Source organism: Bubalus bubalis, chromosome 23 (assembly GCF_019923935.1).
Source record: "Bubalus bubalis isolate 160015118507 breed Murrah chromosome 23, NDDB_SH_1, whole genome shotgun sequence".
NCBI lineage: Eukaryota > Metazoa > Chordata > Mammalia > Artiodactyla > Bovidae > Bubalus > Bubalus bubalis.
The window spans coordinates 40584587-40610176 of NC_059179.1; the positions used below are offsets into that span (position 1 = coordinate 40584587).

The 25590-nt window shown below is 43.3% G+C and overlaps 1 protein-coding gene across 1 annotated transcript in view; it reads left to right on the forward strand.

Moving 5' to 3' along the window:
• The window catches only part of PLPP4 (phospholipid phosphatase 4), a 142448-nt gene that overhangs the window by 115510 nt on the left and 1348 nt on the right, over window positions 1-25590 (forward strand). Inside the window, exon 6 of the mRNA XM_006063532.4 lies at window positions 20761-20931. Within this exon, the coding sequence (XP_006063594.1) occupies window positions 20761-20931 (171 nt within the window). The remainder of the gene's footprint in view (window positions 1-20760; window positions 20932-25590) is intronic.

A 25590-nucleotide genomic window follows, 5' to 3' on the forward strand; every position in this document is an offset into this window, starting at 1 on the left:
ACAAATAATGTCATACTATCTATATCTATATCTATATCTATAGATAGATAGATATATTCTTGCCAGCAGGTTATGAGGGCACCCATCACCCACAGCCTTGCCAGGACTTGGCATCATCAGAATTTAATTTTTGCCCATCTGGAGGGTGTGATAGTAGCTCCCAGGGGTGGTGATATGTTTCTTATACATGACTAATGAGCTGGACCATCTTCTCATAAATTTAATGCAATTTAGATTCCTTCTTTATATGACATTACTCTTCCTGTATTTTGCTGATTTTTCAAATAGGTTGTCTGCTTTTACATCACAGACTTACAGGGTTAAAGAAATTCTCCATATTAGTTATTTGTTGGTTATTTGTGAAGCAAACATCTTTTCCCTCTCTGTGCTTGTCTTTTTCATTATGTGTTGGTTTTAGCCTCTCACAGTTTGTGTATTCATTGTTTCATTTACTTATTCATTAATTTATTTTAATAATTGTTTTATTATCATAGAACCAGTACATGCATACAGTAGCAAGTTAGGCTATACAGAGATGCAAACAATTTTTTTTTAAAGAGCTTTGTATTTCTACTGCCTAGAAGTCATCAGCCTGAACATCTCAGTGCATATTCTACTGAGCTGCATTTGTGTGTGTGTGTGTGTGTGTGTGTGTGTGTGATCAAAATGTAAGTTCAGTCAACAGTTTCCATCTTTGCATTTCAGTGAATTTTCATCACATGGCATATGCAAACCATCTTCAGATTTCCTCCATCTACTACCAATATCCTTTATAGATGTGGTCAAACCAATATCCAATCTGGAATTTGGAAAAAACAAATGTTCATTATTAAGTGTAGTTAGCTTCATCCGTTTTTTCCTTTATGGTTAGTACTTTTTGTGGCTTTTTAGACTTATCTCCCACTCCTAAGACTGTGTCATCTGCTAATTGCTCTTTCATTTCATTGGTCTCTTTTAGGTCTGTAATCCATCTGGAGCTGTTGATGGTGAATAATGTCCAGTACTGGTCCAGTTTTATTGTCCCTGTGGACTTATCTTTCCCAACACTATTTATTGATCTATAGCACAACCTCTGGCATATCTTGTATCCACTCAAGGATGGGTCTTTTAATTGGCTCTCTATTCTGATCCAGGTGTCAGTTTACTTATTTTTGTACCAATGCGGCAGTGTTTTTATTGTTACAGCTTTATAAAGACTTGAGATTTAATAGGGCAAATCTCCCTGCTAGTCAGCATGGGTGGGCTACCTTTGAATATAAATCTCAGTGGCTTAAAACCAAAAATAGTTGTTTCTTACTTATGTTACACGTAGAATTGTAGTCACTCAGGACCCAGACAGACAGAAGCTCTGTTACCATCTCAACATGTGCTTCCAGAGGGGAGAAGAGAGTGTGGAGAGTCAGCTGTTAATGCCTCCTCCCAGAAGTGACAGGTGTAGGTTCTACCCAAGTTTCGTTGACAGAGCTAGTCACGTGACCACACCTAATTTCAAAGGTGTAAGGGAATTCAATTCTTCTATAATTGAAACTAGAGGATTGTTTGCTCTCTTTGCCTTTGTTCTTTTTCAGTAGTATTTTGGTTATTCTCAGCCCTTTGCTCTTGTACAGGTATTTTAGAATCATCTTGTCAAGTTTTATGAATATCCTTATTGAGGTTTTGATTGCTGTCTTATTAAATCTCAGGTTTAATTTGGGGAGAAATGACATCTTCCTATCTAAGTGTATGGTATATTTGTCAATTTAGGTGATAATATCTTTTAGTCATTTTATACTTCTTCCTTAAAGGTCTTACCTATTATTTATTACAGAAATTCATAGGTAGTTTATATTATTGTTTATATTGTTAATACTTTGTTACATTTTCTATCTGACTTTTTCTTAGTGTCCAAAAATATGGTTGAGTTTGGTATATTGATTTTTAGTGCAGATATTTTGCTGAACTCTCTTAGCAGTTCTCATTTCTTATTCATAGATGATTTGAGATTTTCTACAAAGAAAATCATATTACCTACAAATGACAGTTTTATTTTTTCCTTCCCAGTTCTTAACTTTTTACCTAGTTTTCATATCACTTTACTAGCTAGGACCTCCCTGTAATGGTGCTAGAATTGAGGATAGCAAGCATCCATATCTTATTACTAATACAAAAGGAATGCTTTAAACATTTTACCATTAAGTATGACTTTTTTGAGTAGACATTCTTTATGAAGGCCCTTTTATTTATAGTTTGCTAAGGACAAATTTTAAGTTTGGTGCATCTGACAAGTTGTTTACTTTCCCTTTAATGTGTTAATGTGGTGAGTAACTTTAAAATATTAAACCAGTATTAATTTCTATAATTAACACACTTTGATGAAGATGCATTCTCCTTTTAATTTACTACTAGCTTTGGTTGATAACATTCCGTTTATGATGTTTATGTATATATATATGTATATATATATTTGAGTGATGTTGGTCAATATATATATACATATGTGTATATATATGTATATATATGTTTGAGTGATGTTGGTCAATAACTCTCATTTCTTGTGCCACACTTGTCTGATAATCAGTGTTATCAGATAATCAGTCTGATATCAAGCCAGATGGAGGTTCAAAAAGGAAGTACAAGACTTACAAAATTCCCCAAAATGATTGGAAATTTTAAATATTCATTTCAGTGACTAACAAATCAAATAAAAATGGGAAAATATATAAGATTTGAATAGCACACTTAACAAGCTTCATTAAGATGAGTGCTCCCTTATTTTTAATTCTCTGTAAAGAGTCATGTAAGATGATTTATTTCCTTTTGGGATGCCTGGCAGATATGCCCATAAAGTATTTGGTCCTAGATTTAAAATACTGAATCAATTTACTTAAAGTTATAAAACTCTTTGTGTTTTAAAATTTCCTCTTGAGAAATTTTTGGTAACTTCAATTTGTTTTTAGAACTTAGTTCTTTCACATGAACTTTCAAAGATATTGACATAGTATTTTAAAATATCATTTGTCTTCAGGTTTTATCTGCATTGTTCATTTCTGTATTGTATATATGTACCTTCTCTCTCTCTCTCTCCTAAGTTTTTTTCTTGCTAGTCTTGACAGAGTTAGTCTATTAGTCTCCTCAATGAGCCAACTTTTGCTATGAACCTCTTTACCACGTGCTTGTTTTATTTTTCATTATTTCTGCTGTTATCTTTATTATTTCCCTCTGTCAACTTTAAGTATATTCTGTTCTTTTTTGGACTTACTAAGTTAACTTAAATGCATTGCTTGATAATGCTAGCCTTTCTTCCTTTCTAAACTTAAGCAATTTAGGCTATACATTTTACTATAAATGTTTCTTTAGCTAAATTCCATAAATTTTAATACATGTTGGTTTTTACAAATGTTCTTAGTAATTTGCTTGCCTTGGGTCTTAGCGCAGCCTGTCGGGTCTTCTGTAGTGGTGCTCTCTAGCTGTGGTTTGCGGGCTTCCGTAGTTGCAGGCACTTGGATTAGTTGCTCCATGGCAGGGGGGATCTTTGTTCCCCAACCAGGAATTGAACCCATGTCCCCTGCATTGCAAGGCAGATTCTTAACCACTGGACCGCCAGGGAAGTCCCCATATTGTTTTCATTAAATTTACTTTTGAAAATTTTCTAATTTAAATGTGTCTCCTATGACTTATAAGTTGTTTACAAGAGCTTTAAAAAAAAAATCTTAAGCATGATTTTTTTCTTGTTCTATTTTTTAAAATGGTTTATAGTTTAATTACATTGTGGTCAGATAATGTGATCTACAAAAATTATCACACTTGATCTTGAGGCTAGTTTTGTGGCTTAGCATATATTTAGTTTTCATAAATGTTTCATATGGTTAAAAAGAATGTAAATTTTTAAACAGCTAGAAATAAAGCTGTATATATGTCCATTGGACTAAGCTTGTTGATTGTGCTGTTCAAATCTTAACATATACTCTCTAAATTCTGTTTATGATTACTTAATTAATGCTTCAGTTCAGTTCAGTTGCTCAGTCATGTCCAACTCTTTGCGACCCCATGAATCGCAGCACGCCAGGCCTCCCTGTCCATCACCAACTCCTGGAGTTCACTCAGACTCACGTCCACCAAGTCAGTGATGCCATCCAGCCATCTCATCCTCTGTCGTCCCCTTCTCCTCCTGCCCCCAATCCCTCCCAGCATCAGAGTCTTTTCCAATGAGTCAACTCTTTGCATGAGGTGGCCAAAGTATTGGAGTTTCAGCTTTAGCATCATTCCTTCTAAAGAAATCCCAGGGCTGATCTCCTTCAGAATGGACTGGTTGGATCTCCTTGCAGTCCAAGGGACTCTCAAGAGTCTTCTCCAACACCACAGTTCAAAAGCATCAATTCTTCAGCGCTCAGCCTTCTTCACAGTCCAACTCTCACATCCATACATGACCATTGGAAAAACCATAGCCTTGACTAGACAGACCTTTGTTGGCAAAGTAACGTCTCTGCTTTTCAATATGCTATCTAGGTTGGTCATACCTTTCCTTCCAAGGAGAAAGCATCTTTTACTTTCATGCCTGCAGTCACCATCTGCAGTGATTTTAGAGCCCAGAAAAATAAAGTCCGACACTGTTTCCACTGTTTCCCCATCTATTTGCCATGAAGTGATGGGACCAGATGCCATGATCTTAGTTTTCTGAATGTTGAGCTTTAAGCCAACTTTTGCACTCTTCTCTTTCACTTTCATCAAGAGGCTCTTTAGTTCTTCTTCACTTTCTGCCATAAGAGTGGTGTCATCTGCATATCTGAGATTATTGATATTTCTCCCAGCAATCTTGATTCCAGCTTGTGCTTCATCCAGCCCAGCGTTTCTCATGATGTATTCTGTGTATAAGTTAAATAAGCAGGATGACAGTATACAGCCTTGATGTACTCCTTTCCCTATTTGGAACCAGTCTGTTGTTCCATGTCTAGTTCTAGCTGTTGCTTCCTGAACTGCATACAGATTTCTCAGGAGGAAGGTCACGTGGTCTGGTATTCCCATCTCTTAAACTATTTTCTGCAGTTTGTTGTGATCCACACAGTCAAAGGCTTTGGCATAGTCAAGCTTAGTTCATATGATTAATCAAAGTATTAATTTATACTTAATTTTTTAAATGTACATTAAAAATCCCACTCTTACAGTAGATCTTGTAGTTCTATGGTTTTTGTTTTTTTGCCCATTTTTGAGATACATATTTTGAAGTGATGTGTAAATATAGTTTAGAATTGTCCTGCTTCTTATTATACCTTCTACTGCTTCTTCTACCTTTATAATTAAGTTCCTTTCTAATGTTGTTTTTTACAATTTGACTTTATTATTGAAACAAACTTTCTATTAATTAAATTCTGCTTCTTATATCTCTTTCTGTCCTGTACTGATTGTGTTCTATGTTTTATCTATGTATTTTTTAAACATTTACCTAGGGAGCTAATTTCCATTATAGTTGTTAATACTCATATATTAGGATTTATTTACATCATTCATTATGTGCTGTGTTCTTCTTACTTCTTGTACCATTTTCATCTTCATATTCCATTACTTTACTCTTTTTGTTTGCGAGTTCTACTAAGACTCTTGGTTAACACATGTAGTTAAAGAAATCTCAAATTAATTAATTAATATTTTTGTTTTTCTTCTTCTGAGCAACATAAAGACTTTGAATGTCGTAGCTCTGATAAATGCATTCTAACACATCTGGTAGTTTTCTTTCGTGTTTTAATTCTAGCCCAGTTCTTTTCTCCCGCCAACAAAACCACTTACCTGTGCATAGTTTAGCCATGTACCTACATTCTCTTTTCCATCTAGTTTTTCTACTTTCTGCCAAAAATATATCCTTTAAACTTCCTTCGTTGATACATCTTTTGTGGAAAATGCTCTGTTTTTGATTTTTCTAAATTTTCTTCGTTTGACCCCATTCTTGAAAGATAGCTTTGCTAAATACAGAATTCTAATTTGGCAGTTACTGTCTCTCTGAATTTTAAAGATATTATTTTGCTGTTTTCTAGCTTCGTTTTTTTTGGCATGTTTGAATTCAGTTGTGTCATTGCTGCCCATTCTGTGCTTCCTTTCAAGATGCTCTTAGCATCTTGGTTTTTCATGTGTCATAAAGTTTTATTACTGTGTGTCTTGGTGTGGGATTCCCTTTCTGTATCTTGTATGAGATTTACTGGGCTTTCTAATTCTCAGGTTTGTATCTTTCTACATGCTGAGATATCCTCTGTCATTAGTTCTTTGAATATTGCTTCTTCCCCTTTTTCTCAATTATCTTTTCCTCTAATTTGGAATTCCAGTTAGACATTTATTAGAATATTTTACCATAACCTCTCTTCATATTTTTCATCTCTCTCTCTTACTCTTTCTCTCCTTTCTTCTCCTCCCCCTCCTTCTTCTACTGGACTCTAGAAAAATTCTGAATCTATCTTCCAATGTACTAATTCTCTATTCAGCTTTGTCTCACCTACTGTTTAATCTGTCTAGTTATTATTTAACCCTAGTTTAAGTTCCAGACTCATTTTTTTATTTATAGAAATTTTATTTGGGCTTTAAAATAATCTGCTTCATTATTTTTAATGCTTCTTCTTTGTCCTCATTTTCATACTGCCCTATAATTTCCTTAAACATATTGCAAATAATTATTTTATAGTCTGTGCCTTACAATATCTAAAGTTGTTGTGAATCTGCTTTTCGTATATATGCCCTGAAATATTTTGTGTTTTGAGTTTTCTTGTACTGGGCTTTTAACTTCCCCTAGAACTTTATTTGGGGGAATATTTTGATGTCTGAGTTGAATGAATTCCTTCAGAGACCACTGCTTATTCCAGGGGCATCCAAAATTAATTCTCCCTTTAGGTTTTTTGGGGACCGTATGAGAAACATGAATGGGACAGCAAAAATATACACAAGTCATATTAATGGAACCTCTGTACACAGTAGAAAAATAGAGACAGACAAATTTCCTTACCTTTTCTTCTGAAAATCAGGCTTCCTTTCCTACTCGCTCTGAAGCTTTAGGATTTAATGTTTATTCAGGGGTATTGTGTTACATTCTTCACCTTGGGTAGGCCTGAGACTCTGTCTCTTCACTCCTGTGCCCCAGGGAGACATCAACCCTGCAAAGCCCAGGGTCTGCAGGTTTCCGTAAACACTCAGGGCTCAATCTGGCTATGCCATTTCCTTGCATCTAAGACCCTCTTTTCCTGTCATTTGGGGAAAACTTGCTTCCACTAATTCTTTAATTAAGGATTAATTTCCTTAATTCTTCTCTTGGTGTCAACTCAGTGATAGGTTTAAAAGCTTTTTGTTTGATTTATATTTCATCTAACATGTAATTATTTCCATCAGGATATAGAGTCTGCCACATAGCTGTAAATAAGGTCCTGGGTTTGAGGATTACAGCTATTTCTGTATTGAGAAAGAGGATTAAACTTGGGCTTAGAAGCAGTCGGGTCCAGGCTTGAAACCAGCTTCAGTATTTCTAGTCACCTGTTTCCTCAGCTTTACTAACACCTTCCATCTGTATGTTGAATTTCCGTTTCCTAAGTATTTTCACCAATATCATGTCTTTTGAGAGCTGGGTGATGGTCCCCATTTGGTGAACAGATGAGACCACTGAGAGCGACCCCACGCTGTGCTAGATAGAACCAGATCTTCTAACACCCAGAATTTTCCATTTCTGTGCTGTTTTGTGCAGTCCTCGATGAAGTGATTTAAAAGAAGCCAAGGTGGATTTCATCTTGTTGTGTGGGGCAAGTCACCACATGGACTCTGCCTTAAGGAAGTTTGTGAGTCCAAAGCTGGCTTCTGCATAAAGTCCTTTGCTGCCAAGACCACAGGAGATGAATTGCCACATATTTGCTTTCCAAAATTTAAACGGCCATCCTAACTTTAAAAAAAATCCACAATTCTCATATGAACATCAGACAAATCTTTTTGAAGTAACAGAGAGAGATAGTCTTTGTGTACATCAAATAAATGAAGCTCTTGTCCTGTTTATAATCAGTTTGCTTAGAGGTGTGAGAGATGAACCGAGCTGGCCTTTGTTGATGGGAGTTTGTTGTCAGAGAGACAGGGATGTTGGAGAAGCCTGGGAAGCCGCCTCATCAGCTACCGAGTCTCCTGGGCCTTTTGTCCTAAAACTGGCAGATGCTGTGGTTTTCTTCAGTTACCAAACACTGGTCTAGCCTAGCTTAGGACAAAAAGGTAAAGTCCATTCTCCTTGCTCTTTTCCAGTTACACAGTACTGGGAAGGTTTGGTTGGACTGTGTGGCCAGCACTAATCACCAGCTGCCCTGGAGGTCCGCATTTGAGCCAAACACCTCGGAGGTAGTAGATCCTCTTAATGGCCACCCATTTATAGCCTGCGGTACAACCCAGTCTTCCTCCCGTGTTTCTCCTCTCCTCTCACGTGCCTATCTCATTTACGGTGCCTCTGACACCAGGGGTTTCCCCACCAAGCCGCTCTCTGCCAGGTGTCTTACAGTTTCACTCATTTCCAACATCTCTGCCTGAAGAGTCTCAGATCCCATGGTAAAGGGTTCATTCCCACCAGACTTCCCCTATTTCAGATGCCCTTCGCAGATCTAGGTTGTCATTTGTACTTCTCATTAATCAGCTGCAGATCTGAGGTTCTCATGACCCCCTCCTCCAGTTTGATTCATTTGCTAGAGCAGGGTACAGAACTCAGGGAAACTCTTCCTGACATTTATCAGTCTATTAAGGGCTATGATAAAGGATGCAGATGAACAGCCAGAGAAGAAAGAAAATAAGGTGAGGTCTGGGAGGGTCCTGGGCACAGGGAATTCTGTCCCCATGGAGTCATATACCCTTCTGGTATATGAATATGTTCACCACCCTGTTAGCTCTCTGAATCTCGTACCTTTGGGGTTTTGTGGAGGCTTCATCATGCAGGTCTGATCTATCATGAACTCTGTTTACAGTCCCTCTCCCCTCTCTGGAGAACAGGAGATGAAAATTCTAAGCTTCTCATCATGGCTTGATCTTTCTGGACCAGCCCTGCTCCAGGAGCCCACCCAGAGTCACCGCAATAAAACAAAAGATGCTCCTCACACTCTTAACAGGCTTCCCTGGTGGCTCAGTGGTAAAGAACCCGTCTGCCAATGCTGGAGTACCAGGTTCAATCTCTGGGTTGGGAAGAGCCCCTGGAGAAGGAAATGGCAACCCACTCCAGTATTCTGGCCTGGAGAATCCCATGGACAGGGGAGCTACAGTCCTGGACAGTCCATGGGGTCGCAGAAGATTCAGACATGACTTAGCAACTTAGGAACAATATGCTCTTGTCATTCCTTGGGATTTTCAAGGATTTTAGGAGCTCTGTGTCGTGAGCTATATTTCTATTATTTCACACATTGCCTTCCTGGTAGGGCTGAAAGCCCCAGTCAAGGCTGCCAGGGGCACGTTCGAAGGGTGTTCTCCCTGACAAATCACACTGGAGGTGGTACAACATTTCACAAAAGGCAGATGCTGTTGAAACCACATCTTGAGAAGACAGCTGAGCAGTATCAATCGGTGAGACTTCCAGGGTTTCTCCTGAAGACCATACATCCTGGGAAGAAGCTAATCAGATGAGCAAGTGTGTGCTGTGTCGCTTCAGTCGTGTCCAACTCTTTGCGACCTTATGAACAGTAGCCCACGAGGCTCCTCTGTCCATGGAGATTTCCCAGGCAAGAATATTGGAGTGGGTTGCCGTGCCCTCCTCCAGGGGATCTTCCCAACCCAGGGACTGAACCCAGGTCTCTTATGTCGCCTGTACTGGCAAGTGCGTTCTATACCACTAGCACCACCTGAGAAGTCCATCAGATGAGTACCTTGGGCCAGTTAATGACTACCTTTAGTTGTTTCTTTTTAGTTGTTTTTCAAATGTGTACATTACTATTCAAATCTCGCCAACAAATTTATGTTCTGCTAAGGCCATCCATCAGAGGTAAAATAAAATGATTTTCTATTAAAATGTTATCTTTATCTGAATCCTGCCCAAGCTTTTATTGGCTCCTCTAATAGTGTTATGGACAAAGGTAATCTCTCCCTTTTGAAGGTTTATTCTCATATTCATGTTTCAGGTCATTGTGGTGTATAATCAAGACTGAAAAAACCAAAAGTTGTCCTGGGAATTTAGACCTTCGGTAGATTAGGAGAATGTGATATGCAAAACCACATCCCATCTTGGTGCCTGTTCTTACTTAGCTCTCTCTGGGGCGAGGAGTAACATTTATGATTCCTAATAAGAATTTTTCATCAAGCTGTAGGGGGTGGATGGGGGAGAGACAAAGTGACTTCTGTCACTTAGAAATCCTTAATCCTCCTCTGCTGAGCTTCTTCCCTCCCCAGGATTGGTACCTCTGGGGCTTGACAGAAGGACCGCCGCCTTCTTCTCCCAGAGTCAGTTTCTTCCCCACCCCTCGTGTTTCCTCTGCCCTTTTTGTGCATTGTGTCTGAGTTGATTCTTTTTTTTTTTTCCAGAGCAAAATCGTCTTTGAGGATGCAAACTGAGGTTATGCAAGGAGTTTACAGTCTGCTTTTCTCTGTTTGCACTTCCTGCCTCTGACGTTTGCTTTCAGACTAATTACGAGCTTTCCAGTTCCATTTCCCCATTGCTCATTCTCAAACAAGGCGGTGCGATTCTTTCCATCATGAGGTGGAAATCATCTTCTGGCTCAGGTAGCTGCAGAATCACGCTGCCTCAAACAGTGGGTGGAGCACACGACCTTTCATGGCCATGCATGTCTTTCTCTAAGGAGGTTGGCCTCTTGCCAGAGTACTTGTTCGAGTGAAGTTATGTTTGTGGAAGGACTAAATTGTCTCTGCCATTTATATATTCATTCAGTCACCATGTGTCGCTGACTTCTCCTCCCAGGCAGTGTGCTGGGTTCTAAGGCTTGAACAGTGACCCTGGTCGTCACACGCCTACAGGGAGTGTAAAACAAATAGGCAGCTGGAAGTGCTGGAAGTACAACCGTGCCAAGAAAACATGTGATTTTTTTTCCCCTCTGTTTAGAAATAATTCACAGTTTCTTTTTTTTTCTTATTTTTTTTTTTTTGCAAATTAATTTATTTAAATAGGAGGCTAGTTACTTAATTCACAGTTTCTTAAGGACTGCATTAACCTTCAGTAGGTAATTTGACCTGAGCCTCCATTTCTCATCCATGTAATGGCCCAGTAGCTATGTCATTGTGTTTTTCTGGGCATGCAGTGAAGACAAGTTACGGAAGCGTCTAGTGCAGAGTCTGACAGAGGGGGGCTCTCCGTGCCTGATGGTCTTGTCCTCCTTCTGATAGAACACTCCTGGTACCTGCTCGAGTAGACAGTTTCCGCTTTCCTTCTTTTCTCATTCACTGAAATTGCTACTCCATCCACCCATCCTTCAGACTCCTAGAATTTCATGGCTTCTTTTTGTAGAATTTTTTACATTGTTCCTCAGAAACTAGCCCAGATATCTTGGAGGTGGCTGCCAGTCTCTGAAAAACAGAGGAACCCCTGCTATGAAGGTTCCAGGAGAACTCTGGGGTCATTCTTGTAGGAGGAGGGCAGGGAAGTATGTGTATACGTGTGTGTGAGTGTATTTAAAAGACACACACACACTCTCTGTGAATGTCTGGAGGGTGGGGTGTGATAAGGAAGAATTCAATGGAGGCCCAGCTCACCTTCCTCCCACACGTTATCCTGACCCGGTACAGTTCAAGCCTGACTCTAGCCCTTCTCCTCCCCTGGGTACATCCCTGTCTTCTTTTGTGAAACCTTTTCTGGTTATCAGGTCTTCAGCCATTCATTCAGTATGTATGTTGGTGGGGCCCCTAGTAAGTGCAGGCTGAGAATCTAGTGGAAGGGAGAGAGATGCTGGACAGTTGCATACATGAGAGGAGTGGTGTTAAGTGTTATGAAGGCAGGTGCGGAAGGCAATCAGAGCCCATTACACCTGCTGGGGAGCTGGGGAAAACCTCTGAGGCAGTGTCATGTAAACCAAGCCTTGCAGGGAGGAGGAGAAGAGTGTTGGGCAGAAAAGGGAGGCTCATCACTGTTTCCTTGGAGCCCCCAAGAGTACACACCATCTGGTCCAGTTTTCACATTATCCTTCCTGTCACTAATTTATTCATTCACTCATCTCGAGCACCAGTTTTTTATGTGGGGCATAGAATGGCAACAGACACAGACACCATCTTGGTGGCGTGGTCATGGAGCCAACCCGGAACTCACATCCTTTTAGCTTTCCATGCGCATTTGCTTTATTTCCTCTTCCACGTTCTCAGGTTCACTGCAGGGATGCAGCATGATTTTGAGGAAGAGCATAAATAGAAGAAGCAGATGGAGGGGAAAGAGATCAGATTTTAACTTAGGGCTTGAGGAGTGCTGCACACTTTGTCCAGTGTGCCCTGGACACTCTATCATCAGTGCTTTCGGTGGCTGTGTGGACAACTGTTGGCTCATCCATTTTAGAGACGACAAGCCTGAGCTCTGGAAGTTAAGCACCTCACCCTAGGTCACACAGGTGGGAGGTTGGTGGCAGGGGGTCCGTATGCCTGCATGGATCCATCCAGCTGTGCACAAGAGCATTCTCACCTGTGCTCAGTCCCCATGCCACCCTTGCCTTGCTGTAGGCTCTCAATTCATTTGACATCTCTGGTGTTGCAGCCACTGGGTCTTCTTGGTTACCTGGTCCCCTCCAGTGGGTTAAAATGGTTGTTGCCATTCCTGTGGATCAGGTGGTTGAATGATTTTGGCTTCAACAGCCTCAAACTCTGCCTGCCTTCCCCAAGGTGCTTAGGACCCATCCAGTCTCCTTTGTCTCAGCAGATGGCTTTCAGTTCCTCACCAGCAGAGCGATTCTTATTAACTCTTATGACTGATGGTACTGGAGTAAGGAATTCTACCAGAGGTCGTTGGGCATTCTGACTGTTCCCGGAATCACAGGCAACTTTACTGCATGGATGAATACTTTTAACCCCGCCTCCCCAACACCCTTGGATTATGTCAATTGTAATGAAAGAAATTTTATTACAACTTCTTTGTAATTGAATTAAGAGGTATCATTGGTGTGATATTTAGAAAATTTCCCAGATTTTGAGAATTATCTTCATTCCAGCAAAGATAGACACGTCTCCTACATCATAGTGAAACAATCTCTTTACTGCTGGATTAGAAAGGAGAGATTGAAAAAAAAATAACTGTGGTACTGAGTCTGTTCTATAATTTTTATCAAAATCTCCCCTTGAAATTATGATTCTGGTTTGATAGCTACATCAGAGGCTAATGATCTTCTGTCAGTCATTTCATTAGGAATAAATAACTGTCTTTCCTGTTCAGTTGAATGGTTTAGGCAATAGATGCCCTGTGGATCCACAGTCTAAGATTTGTAGCAATCTTCTCTCATCCTTTTTTTGAAAGTGAAATCTCTTATTAACTTAGAATGTTAATAAATCTAGCTTGTCATATAAAGAAAACAGAGCAAGCATCTTAGCTAGAATGAACTATGAATTAAGAAACTATGAATGAGAAACTATTTTAAGAAATTTGGGGCCAAAGGGATGTAAAAGTAGGTGTCAACACGGTGAAACTCGGAATCATAGGAGACAAGCTACATGGCGGGTCATGTGCCATTAGAATGGCCTCCTGGCTGTCTGACCCTCTCATCGGAGAGCTTCAGCCATCTCCCGAGTGGAGTGGGGAACAGTATCTCTGCTGGCTCTTCTCACTGGGTCTGTAAGTTTGTTCATTTTACCAGCTGAGATCATTTTACATCTGCTGAGAGCCACAGGGGCTAAAAAATGCTAAGAGGCTAGGAACCCAGCTCCAGAAATCTCTGTAAGCAAGCATGCAGTTATATAACTGAGGAGCTGCAGATTGCAAGAGTAGAGCTTAGGAAGGCTTTTCTTTGAGGATGAAACTTTCTAGAACCAGGCAGAACTCAACAGCAGCTGCAGAGCTGGCAGAGTTAGGAGAGCAGTCACTCAGCACCGAGCTAAGCCTGTTACAACTCTTTGTGAGCTCATCCTCAAGATGGCTTTGTGAGTCGAGTGCTACTAACCCCATTGTACAGATGAGGAAACTGAGGCCCCCAGAAATGAGCTCACACGGGAGAAGGTGGCAGAGCTGAGTCCTGAAAGGTCTGCTTTTCTCAACAGCACACAGTACTCCCTCCTGTTGAATTGAGTATTCAATCCCTGAATCTCCTGTGTCACTTAATTTGTTGTTGCTATTGGTTTAAGCAACACCAACTCTAAAGCTTTTCAAGGGCTTCTTTGCTCTAGTGTAGAGAGAAGGGATAAATTGATGTCTATCACATTTAGCACAGACTTAGGGGATCATTTAGACAGTGGACCACTGGCATTGGAAGCAGAATTTCAGTGTTCTCAAGTTGGCAGCCCACTGACCCAACCCTGTTAGTACACAGATGAGTTTCATGTGGTCTGTACTGTATTCATTTTTGATGAATTGTTCACATTTAAATGGAGACACTTCTCATAAATATCAGGGTTTCCCTCTTCTGTTAGAATATCAAAACTTCTGGGAACACTGAGCCCACGTGGCAGACACCAGCTTGAACAGAGGGAAGGTGCTGCATCTTTAAATAGGCGAATGTTCCCGTTTTCCCCGGTCCTCACCACTCTCAAATGTCTCCCAATGGCGAGGCCAGGTATTAGTTGCCATTTATCACCACAAATGAACCATTGAATTTTTTTCCAAAAGTATCTCTTGGATCTGAGTGTCTAGCAATAGAAGAGTAATAGAAGACAGACCAAGAGGGCTTTCTGTTGCAAAAATGTTGACTCAACATCCAACTACTTAACTCATGCTCCCTATCTACCTGGCTCCCCTGGGCACGATGTGGTAGCCCCTTGTGGATCAGCCTCTTATTTTACAGAGCAAACTGAGGCCCAGAGTGGGAAAGAGACTTGCCTAGGATCATGCATTCAGTTAATGGCAGAACCAGAATGGGAACCTGTACCCCATGCTCCCAACAGCACCCCACAGCTTGTTAGGAGTCTGCAGGGGCTGACCAGGCATGCGTGTTCTGCATCCTTGGTTTTGGATGGTCTTGTGGAGATGTACTGGCAAACTCCTCAAAACACCCTTCAACATTAAAATTTATGCAGAGACTTCCCTGGTGGTCCAGTGGTTAAGAATCCACTTGCCGATGCAGGGGACATGGGTTCGATCCCTGGTCCAGGAAAATCCCACATGCTACAGGGCAACTAAGCCTGTGAGCCACAACTATGGAAGCCCCCGCATTCTAGAGCCTGTGCTCCACAGCAAGAGAAGCCGCCTCAATGAGAAGCCAGAGCGTCGCAACTAGAGAGTAGCCCCCACTCACCACAACTGGAGAAAACCCGCGTGCAGAATGAAGACACAGTTCAGCCAAAAATAAATAAATTAATTGAAAAAAAATGTATTCCACTACCCAGTATCGCCTGTCTCCCTCTTGGAGAAGAAAATACTTACTCTTTGAGCATCACGTGAAAAATTTGTACAGATGACCTCATTAGAACACAATTCCATTTGTGGTGTCAGCTATAATCAGTTTGGGGAAATTCATTATAATTAGGGTAAAAAGTACAACCCCAAAAGCTGAGCCTGTCCCCCTGATTCTTATCTCATTTGTTTTTAAAGCCTTTTCTTTGGAGCCAGTTTTCTCATTTCTTGCAGTCGTTGGGGTCCAAACCTCTTTCACTTGGTTTAAAGTCAGCTGGGGAGAAAAGGCAAAATGACTTTATTTCACCTAAGTGTGTATGTGTTAGTAGCTCAGTCCAACTCTTTGCCACCCCCTGGACTGTAGTCCGCCAAGCTCCTCTGTCCATGGGATTCTTCAGACAAGGATACTGGAGTGGGTTGCCACCTAAGGTGACTCAGTAAATAGACCTTTCTTGCAAAGGGAATGTTGTAAACCTATGACAATTCATCTGTGTAGTCAGAGATGAGTCATTAACTCCCTTTCAGAATCACCAGGCAGGCAGATAGCCCTGTTCAGGCCACATGCCTAGCATCACCACCTGGACCAGCAACTTGTATTGTGAGGTTTTGCTTATCTACTCACATTGATGACAGCCAAGTGAGCCCCAAAAGTGCCAGAAACAGGTGGGGAAGCCACCCTCCTTCATCTGCTTCCTAGTTTAGAGGCTTCAAGAGTATTTTTACTTCTCATAGCCAGTTCAACAGAGAAATATTTACAATCAGCTGCTTCCTGCCAAGAAAACGTGCTACAGACTTTGAAAACAAAGGGCATATGCTCTTCCCTTGATCCATGTGAGTGCTTGTGTGTGTGTGTGTGTGTTCTAAACTCTGGAGAGCAAATAAACACGTTCTGAGCCCCCAGGAGAGGTCGACTCTCAGCTTTCTCTCATACCATTGTTGTAATCGTATTTCTGTTGCTAATAATGTTAACAAAATATGAAGGCATTTATCATACTTTATCATCTCCATCTTCCAAAATGTCTGGTGCTCTGCTGCATCTTTGAATGCTCGGTTTTATCTCCTAATCATGCTGGAAGCAGGGACCACGTTTCAGGGGGAAGGCAGACCCTTGGAACAAATGTCATCTCCCTGCTCCTCACGCGCATACCAGCTTCTGTGGCCCTTCAGTGTCTCACATGCCCGTTTCTTTGAGAAGAGAAGAAGGTGTTGTTTGGCTCGAGTTGGAAAGCATTTCTTTAAAAACCTTTCTGCCTTCTTTTTCTCCCAGTTGAACTTGAATCAAAGCCTTGGTAAGTCCCAGGATCTCAGAGCTGAAAGGCTCACGGGAGCATCTTGGTCCCAAACTGCCAGCCTCAAAGGAGGAGGGGGCAGAAAACTGTGGAATCCTATGCGTTCAGTATAGTTTGATAGAGCCTAAATCTCATTCAGTTGGTATTTGGGAAAACAGGTGTTTGGGCAAAGCACCTGAGCTGCCCATGGCTGGGCCAGAAGGAGGTGCATCAGAAGCCCTTTGTCAAAGGAGCACATGCCAGTTCAATAACTGTAGGAATATCAGTGAGAAAGAGACAAGCATAAGGTTTAACATGGACTCAGAGTCTGTTGTGTCAGCTAGACAAGTGAGGACACACCGTGCTGCTTTAGACATGCTGCCCGGAGGACCAATAGGATGTGTCGAAGGAGATCAGCTGCTGCGGGATGCCTGCAGGATCTAGGCTGTTGAACTCAGCCTTTAAAATTCCTTTGAACCCCTCTTTCTTTTCTAAGAGGGTTTCCCTTGTGGCTCAGCTGATAAAGAATCCGCCTGCAGTGCAGGACACCTGGGTTTGATCCCTGGGTTGGAAAGATCCTCTGGAGGAGGGAAAGGCTACCTACTCCAGTATTCTGGCCTAGAGAATTCCATGGACTATATAGTCCATGGGTCGCAGAGTCAGACACGACTGAGCGACTTTCACTTCACTTCACTTCCTTTCCAAGAAGCAGATAACTCTCCATTTCGGAGGACCTGCAGCATGGGCCCCACTGTGAGAGAGAGGATGTGCTTTGCCTGCTCTTCTTTAAGCCACGGCCCCCACTGTTGGAGCTCGCCAAACTTGAGTTTCTGGGGTCAGGGAGGTGACCTGGTGGAGGTCAAGGGTCTGGCCTTGGACCACATGCCATAGGACTTGACCTTGGTGGGTGTTTAGCAGCCCCTTCTCTTGTCCATCTTGTGAATCTTTCCAGAGGCTGTTGAGTCTGGACTCATCTATCCTAAAGTCTCCAAATCATTGTTTATGGGGACACATACAAATTCCTGCTCAACATCCACCCTATACTCATTGACCTTGTTTTTAATATTGACAACTTGGCAACACCCAAGACTGCCTCTCTTCTGATTCAAATCTTGAAAACTTCCATCCATAACCCTGCAAAGCCTCAGGGCAGATCTTTGATGCTCATCACATTCAATGTACAGTCATCCCTCAGTATCCTTCAGGAATTGGTTGCAGGGCCCCTGCGGACACCAAAATCCATGGATGCTCAAGATCCTTATATAAATGGAGCAGCAGTAGTTAGGTGGGTATACTGCTAGGCTGTCAGATTTGAACAAAGTCTATTATTCCTCCCTTAAGAGCTCAGAATGAGGCCAGTACCCACCGGAGCCAAGTGCCCAGCCTCTGCTGCCCACTCTGATGCCTCAGGGCAGAGTGTGAATGAAGAGAAGAAACAGAGCAAAATGGATGAGGATGGGGAATTGAGAGCCCGTTGCACTTGCTAGGAAGGTGGCCAAATGGGGCCGCTTTGGAACACGCTATAAACCATCTATTAATAATACCCTTCATCATAGCAAACAATGTAGAACTGGCCTGGGCAATGCAGTTTTGCACAGAGTTTTACTTTAAACAGAATATTCAATGTATGTTGGCACTGCTTTACTGTTTGAGTACAAATCATTATTCAAAAATATTTAAGTGCTTCATTTTTATTCCTGAGATAAACCTGGCTTAATATTGTTTTACGAATAAAAAACAAAGCCAAGCAATCCTCTGTTACCTTGTTTAATTTGATTGTTGAAAATGTTCTGCTTTGGCATAAGCTTTTGTTCATACTTGGGGAACCCTATTTAAGAAGACACATTATTATCAGAGATAATTCATTAAAACTGCAGGTTATTCATATTTATGTAGTATAACCATGATACTAATGAACTTACAACTTAGAGTCCTGCCTTTTTCACTTAACATTGTATCCTAAGTGTTGTCTGTAGTGCTACATTTGCTGTTGTTCGGTTGCTCAGTCATTTCCGACTCTTTGCGACCCCATGGACTGCAGCCCACCAGGCTTCCCTATCCTTCACCATCTTCCAGAATTTGCTCAAATTCATGTCCATTAAGTCGGTGATGCTATCCAACCGTCTCATCCTCTGTCATCCCCTTCTCCTTCTGCCTTCAATCTTTCTCACTGTCAGTGTCTTTTCCAGTGAGTTGACTCTTCACATCAGGTGGCCAAAGTATTGGAGCTTTAGCTTTAGCATCGGTCCTTCCAATAAACATTCAGAATTGATTTCCTTTAGGATGGACTGGTGTGCTCTCCTTCACATAGTCAGAATATTTTCCATGGCTGCATCATAATTCATTGAGTGGGAATAGTCTAGTTCTTTATCTTTATTTTTTTATCCATAATTACATAATAATTTTAAGAAGAATATCTTCTAGATATCCCAATGGTTTTTTATTATTTCCTGAAGATGGACTCTCAGACACATCGTATCAAGAGGATGAATGTTCTATAGGCCAGGCCTTCTCAGACTTCAGGGTGCACACAGCTCACTTGTGGATCTTGTGAAAGGGGATTCTAACTTAGTACGTCTGGGGCAGGTCTGAGGTTCTGTATTTGCGACTAACTCACTGGTGCCGAGGCTGCTGCTCAGGCTTCAGACAGTCTGTTAAAGTCCTTGATGCCCTAGCTTTAGCCCCATTCTACCAACTCTATCAAATCACTGTGTAGGCTGGTTGCCTAGGAGCCCGGCCCCTCAGGAGTATTTTCTGATCAAGAGGAGAGTTTTGAGTAGGCTAGTGTCCTGAAGAGGTGGGAGCTGTAGCCCCTTCCCTCAAAAGAAGCATCTAAACTCACTCCTGGCTGCCATTACAATCACCTGAGGAGTATACACACACACACACACACACACGTGTGTGTGTGTGTGCACCATTAGGGTTCACTCCAGACTGGTGCAAATAGAAGGTTTGATAATGAGGTCTGACTACCAGTATTTTTGAAAACTTCCCAGGTTTTAAAGTGAAGACGGCACTGGCGACCCACTGCAGTGCTCTTGCCTGGAAAATCCCATGGATGGAGGAGCCTGGTGGGCTGCAGTCCATGGCGTCGCTAGGAGTCAGACACGACTGAGTGACTTCACTTTCACTTTTCACTTTCATGCACTGGAGAAGGAAATGGCACCCCACTCCAGTGTTCCTGCCTGGAGAATCCCAGGGACGGGGGAGCCTGGTGGGCTGCTGTCTATGGGGTCGCACAGAGTCGGACATGACTGAAGCGACTTAGCAGCAGCAGCAGCAGCAGCAGGTTTTAAAGGTGATTTCCGAGTGTAGCCCGGGGTTGAGCACTGTTGTTTTAAGTCCACAGAAGACTCACCTTAAATCTCACTGACTTCAACTGTGTATTAAACCTGACTAGATGAAAAGCTCAGAGCTTACCTACTCCACCTGACTCCACACTTTAGACAATTGACCCAATGAAGCTATGAGTTGCGTTTGCAGTTCTAAAAACTAGTGACCATAATGTCTGAGAGAAGAGAAGAAATCTGTCACCACTGGCTTCTCTGTCAAACCCACTTTTCATAGCATTCGCTGGTCCCATCTTCCTGAGCTAAAACTCCCTTTCTTTCCCTCACTTTTCAAAGCTAAGCGGTCATCAGTCATTTGTTCTGCAGGCACTTTTATTCATATAGAACTCCAAACACAGTATTAAAACTCTGTTTGCACAACCGTGACCCTCAACCAGTCCATGAGCCCTTTGAGAGCAGAGACAGCCTCTGAATCAAGTTTTAATTTCCCCCACCTTGAACAATGCCTGTCTAGCACACAGTAGCTACCCCTCAAATCATTGTTGAATGAATGAGATGGAGTAGATTGTGATCGCATGCAAGCCTGAAAGGCTGTTCTCATTGTTGAAAGCTTCATACCAGCGTGGTTCTAGCAAGAGCACAGATTGTCAAGATGGTGTCTGGCGCCAACATGGTCTTAACCCTGGGGGTGTTGCAAGATGGCAGCCAGGATGCTCAGGGTGCCCTGTGTCCCTGCCGCTTCCCGCCTGCTAGGGTAACACCCGCTGTTTGTCTTTGGCAGTTGCCTTTTCAGGCCTTGGCTTCACAACATTCTACTTGGCTGGCAAGCTGCACTGCTTCACCGAGAGTGGGCGGGGGAAGAGCTGGCGGCTCTGTGCTGCCATCCTGCCCCTGTACTGCGCCATGATGATCGCCCTGTCCCGCATGTGTGACTACAAGCATCACTGGCAAGGTGAGTCCCTGCCCCGGGCCCGCCCGGTCCACATGCCGTCTGCCGCTCTCGTGCAGGGATGGGGGGGTACTTGCACCTACCAGGGGGAGAAGTAAGTGCCTGCTGTGAGAAACTAGAGTTCGCTGAAATGACAGAGCAGACACAGTTTTAAAGAAGATGCACCTGTTCAGATGAGCTCTGGCCTTGCTGGGAACAGAATCAGAGCTCCTCCCATTCCTTCATGCTCAACTAGGCAGCTCGAGTCTTACCAGGAAGGCAGGACCTCAGTCACAGACTCAGATGTGACTTCCCTGCTGGATCCCTTGCCTCTGTTCTCAGACTTGGTGCCAAGTGGTGGTTGGTTCCTATCGCATTCACCCTGTAAAGGCATGCTTCTCACCAGTGATGCTCTTCCAGAAGAGGTTTCCAGCCCAGGGATGGATGCCAGCAGCCACTGCAGGGCTGGGTGAAGCTCACCTATATGTTTCAGCCCTGGGGTATCTGTGCCAAGTCAGAATAACACAGGACAAGTGAGGGGCTTGTTCTTGGAATAAAGCAAAACCATGCCATCCCCCTCTGCAGATCAGCTGCAGCTCTCAGCTGCCTAAACCACAGCAGCATCTGCCACGGCAAGAAAGGGAGCAGAGACAGAGGCAGTGTCCATAGAAGGCGTGCCCTCCAGGAGCGCAGGGCTTAGGGCTGTGTTTCCCAGAATCCAATATTCAGATCACCTTGATCAGGCCACTCCAACCTAGGAATTGGACTCTTGAGGGTGGGTTCGGAGTGACCGCCAGAAGTGTGCATTGTTAGCAAAGCAGTCCATTAATTCTGATGAAGTCTGAGAAGCACCATGGAGAGTTCCACTGGGTCAGCTTTCAGCAAACACAGTGCATGAAATGTGCCTAATCCTAATCCGGCTTCCCTGGATGAATGGCCTTCCACGATCTGTCTGTGGCCAGCCCTTCCTCTTCCTTTCCTGTCCTCCTGCCATCCCCCGGGCTCATTCCCTTCTGCCCCCTTTTCTGACCACCCTCTTCTCACCTCTTCCCAGGTGTTTGTCCCAGTGGTAGTGAGGCAGAAGTTGAGGTCAGAGGTGAGGGGAGCTCCTGGTTGGAGGTGACTTAGCCCCATCTTCTCCAGGGGCCTTCTGCTCCTTCTCTGGCTTCAGCTCCACTTTATACCCTCCTGAAACTCACACACTGGGTGTCATGAGCTTCCAGCAGCAGCTTCAACCTGGGGGTGAAGGGTCTGGGAGAAAAGGAGGCTAATTCATGGTCTAGACAGGTGCGAGGCATCAAGGAAGTTTGAGGCCCTGCTAATGGGGGTGATCAGTAGAGGCCCATCGGGCTACACCCTGAGCCTTCCCCTGTTCTCTGCTTTTATCAGTGACTTGGATGAAGTTATGGATAATGATCCCACACAATGGGGCAGGGGCAGGAAGAGAATCACTGAGCCAACAGAGCAAGGGCAGACCCATCACATCCTTGGAACTAGAAATATTTTCCACCAGAATCATGGTGGCACATATGATTAGAGCATTTCCCCATGAGGACTGTTACGGGCTGGATGGCATTTCATGAACTGCTTCTCATTTATCCCTTGTAAACTGTAGTTTCTTCTTTTGAACATGGGACCAATAATCCCTCAACATTTCCCAGAGCCATTTCATAGACTAAATGAAATAATGGATCTGAGTGTACCTTGTAAATGAAAGCATGTTGCACAACTGTGAATCAATATTGAAGTTGCTTAGTGCATCATTTCTAAAGAAGGATGTGTTGTGTCTCCCAAGCCACTGATTTTGAGGTGGACATACTTTTGGCACATTTGTAAGCTCTGAATCCCTGGTTTCCACTTTTATTCCTCCACATTGGATCTGAGAAAAGATGAAGGATTTCAGAGTTGATATTTTGGCTTCATCTTCGAAGATAGTAAGAACCTTTGTGTAGTGATCTTGTCCTGAAAACCAAGGAAGAGAGGTTGGCCTGTCTTAAATGCTCATTTGTTACTACTGATCTGTGGTTGGTGCATCATGAAAGGACGAAGAATTGCAGTTCTTGGCTTTGGGGAGATGCTGGACTTGATGCAGCTGGTGCCCCCAAGCCCTGCTGGCAGCGGAGCTTCATGCCCATCCTATCCAACTGGCACAGAAGGGAACTTGGAGCAGTAGAGGGAGAATACTAATGCTCTGTGAGCTGATGGGAAAGCAAAGCAAGAGAATTTATGACCAGTGATGTGTAGGGCTGTACTTTGGGGGCGGGGAGAGGAAAGCCAAAATTGCATCATGGTAGACCCATCCTGCAGCCCAAACTGAATGTGCCTGAGTGGGTTACAGGTCATAGATGTGGCCCAGCTACTCGTTCAGCTGTGCCATCACCTGTTCAGCTTGTACCCTGGAGTTAGCCAAGAGCAGAGTGAGCTTTTCCTTGGATCCTCTAATGGGCCCTGAGTTGGGCTCATTTTATCTGAATTCCCCTTTAGGAGGTCATCTGTCCTTATCTATACCAGTGGTCTCAATGGGGAGCAACTGAACCCTCTAGGGGACATTTAGCAATGCCTGGGGACATCTTCACAGATGGGATGGTGGGAGTGGTGGTGGCTGCTGGCATCTAGTGGGTGGAGGCCAGGGATGCTCTTCAACATCGTACAGTGTATGAGATAGCACCTCCTCCACAGGGAAGACTTCTCAGCCCCAAACATCTGTGGCCGAGGTTGAGAGAGCCCAACTACACCACCTCTCGGGCTTCCCAGGTGGTGCTAGTGGGAAAGCAACCACCTGCCAATGCAGGAGACATAAGAGACACAGGTTTGATCCCTGGGTTGGGAAGATACTCTGGAGGAGGGCATGGTGACCCACTCCAGTGTTCTTGCCTGGAGAATCCCATGGACAGAAGAGCCTCCTAGGCTACAGTCCATAGTATTGGACAGAATTGGACACAACTGAAGTGATTAAGCACACACACACACACCACATCTCAGCTCCATCTTTCTTTCCCTTATTACACGCTAAGAGCAGCAGTGTTCAATGAGTGGAAAATTTTATTTGTTCAACACTCACTTATTAAGGAAGTAATCAGGGCAGCTGCAGAGGTTTGCAGCTTGGAGAAAAGGTAGAAGTGAGGCCCTTGGCTGCTGTGTGGGAGGGTGTTGGAGGCAGGATGCTTGGCTGAGATTAACGAGGTATTGTTTGTTGGTGGACTGAGCTGCCCAGTGACGGTGGGCGGGGGCCTTCCGTCATGATGAAAATTCATGGGGAGACCCCTAGGCAGCAGCACAACCTGAGAACCTCTCATTATAGACTTTAGTTAACAACATTAATATTATGAGATTTTTATGACTCCATTTCAATTTTGATTTAAGCAACTGTGTCTAATGTGGAAGTATATCCAATTACTCGATTACATATTCATATCCAGTAAATAACCCATAATCTCAAATGCTTTGCTCTGTTCATTATCATGGTTATCAACATCCTTCTGGTCTTCTCTGCCTTCCCAGCTCCACTCCACACAAGTCTATTGTTTTATTAAGTGAGGAACATGGAGGGCACAGGCCATGGTCTGGAGGGGCAGTAAGACATGTAACAGGGCTTCTTCACAAATAAAATCACTGGATGGATTATAAATCTTTCTGTGGCTGAAGTTCTCCTTGTCTCTGTGACATGCTGGCTTTTGGGTCAGCTGGAAGTTAGAGTCCCTGGGTGATGTCAACGCTTCACAAAGAAGCTTACCTTTGTGATTAACTGTGTGTTTTCAGCATTAAAACTTGTAGAATTCCCATGCTGGGGGGAATATCTATGGAGAAAAATGCACAGAAAGAACAGAGCACCTCCCTGAACCATCTTCTGCCTCATTTCATAGTCTCGTGGGTTTATGGTTCCTGTCAGTGGACAGTCAGAGCCAGAAGTGGCAGGAGTGTGTTGTTTTTTCCATGAATGGACATAACGAGCTCCTTCTGCCCTCAGATCCTTGTGTCTGGATCCAGTGTTTCCTTATGTGACTCCAGCTTGCAAGTAACGCCAACACTGATACTCTAACCATAGCTCTTTTAAGCAGCCCTGGGTGCCTTAGGTAGTGTTTCGTCATAAGAACGGGCACGTAGGTCTGAATGTAATCCAGAGAAAACAAGTCTCAAAGGAGGAAGCAGTCGTTTGTTCCCACCCAGCCTGAGGCCGGGACGCATCCATGTCGGTCACAGACGCCATGTTTGACCAGCCTGAAAATTCCAAGATGGCGCCACTGCTTTTGCCAGGTTTCCTGACTTGGCCATGAAGGGTCTGTGATGTGCAATGAGTTCAGGTGTAGTTTCTGGTCTCTGCAGATGGGGTGTTTGAGGATGAGGGCACTGTGCCTATGTGGAGAAGGAAATGGCAACCCACTGCAGTATTCTTGCCTGGAAAACCCCATGGACTGAGGAGCCTGGTGGGGCTACAGTCCATGGGGTCATCTGAGCAACGTAGCGAGCGCCCTGCACCTAACTGTACCTGAACCACACTAAAAAGCCAGGCAGAGCCTGCTCCCTCCTCACACAGTCCCATTCACCCCCTCCCCCCAACACACACACAGCTGAGGGACACACCTCTCACCAGTCCTCCCTGGGCTGCCAGAAACAATCTCTGCTGCTGCTAAGTCGCTTCAGTCATGTCCGACTCTGTGTGACCCCATAGACGGCAGCCCACGA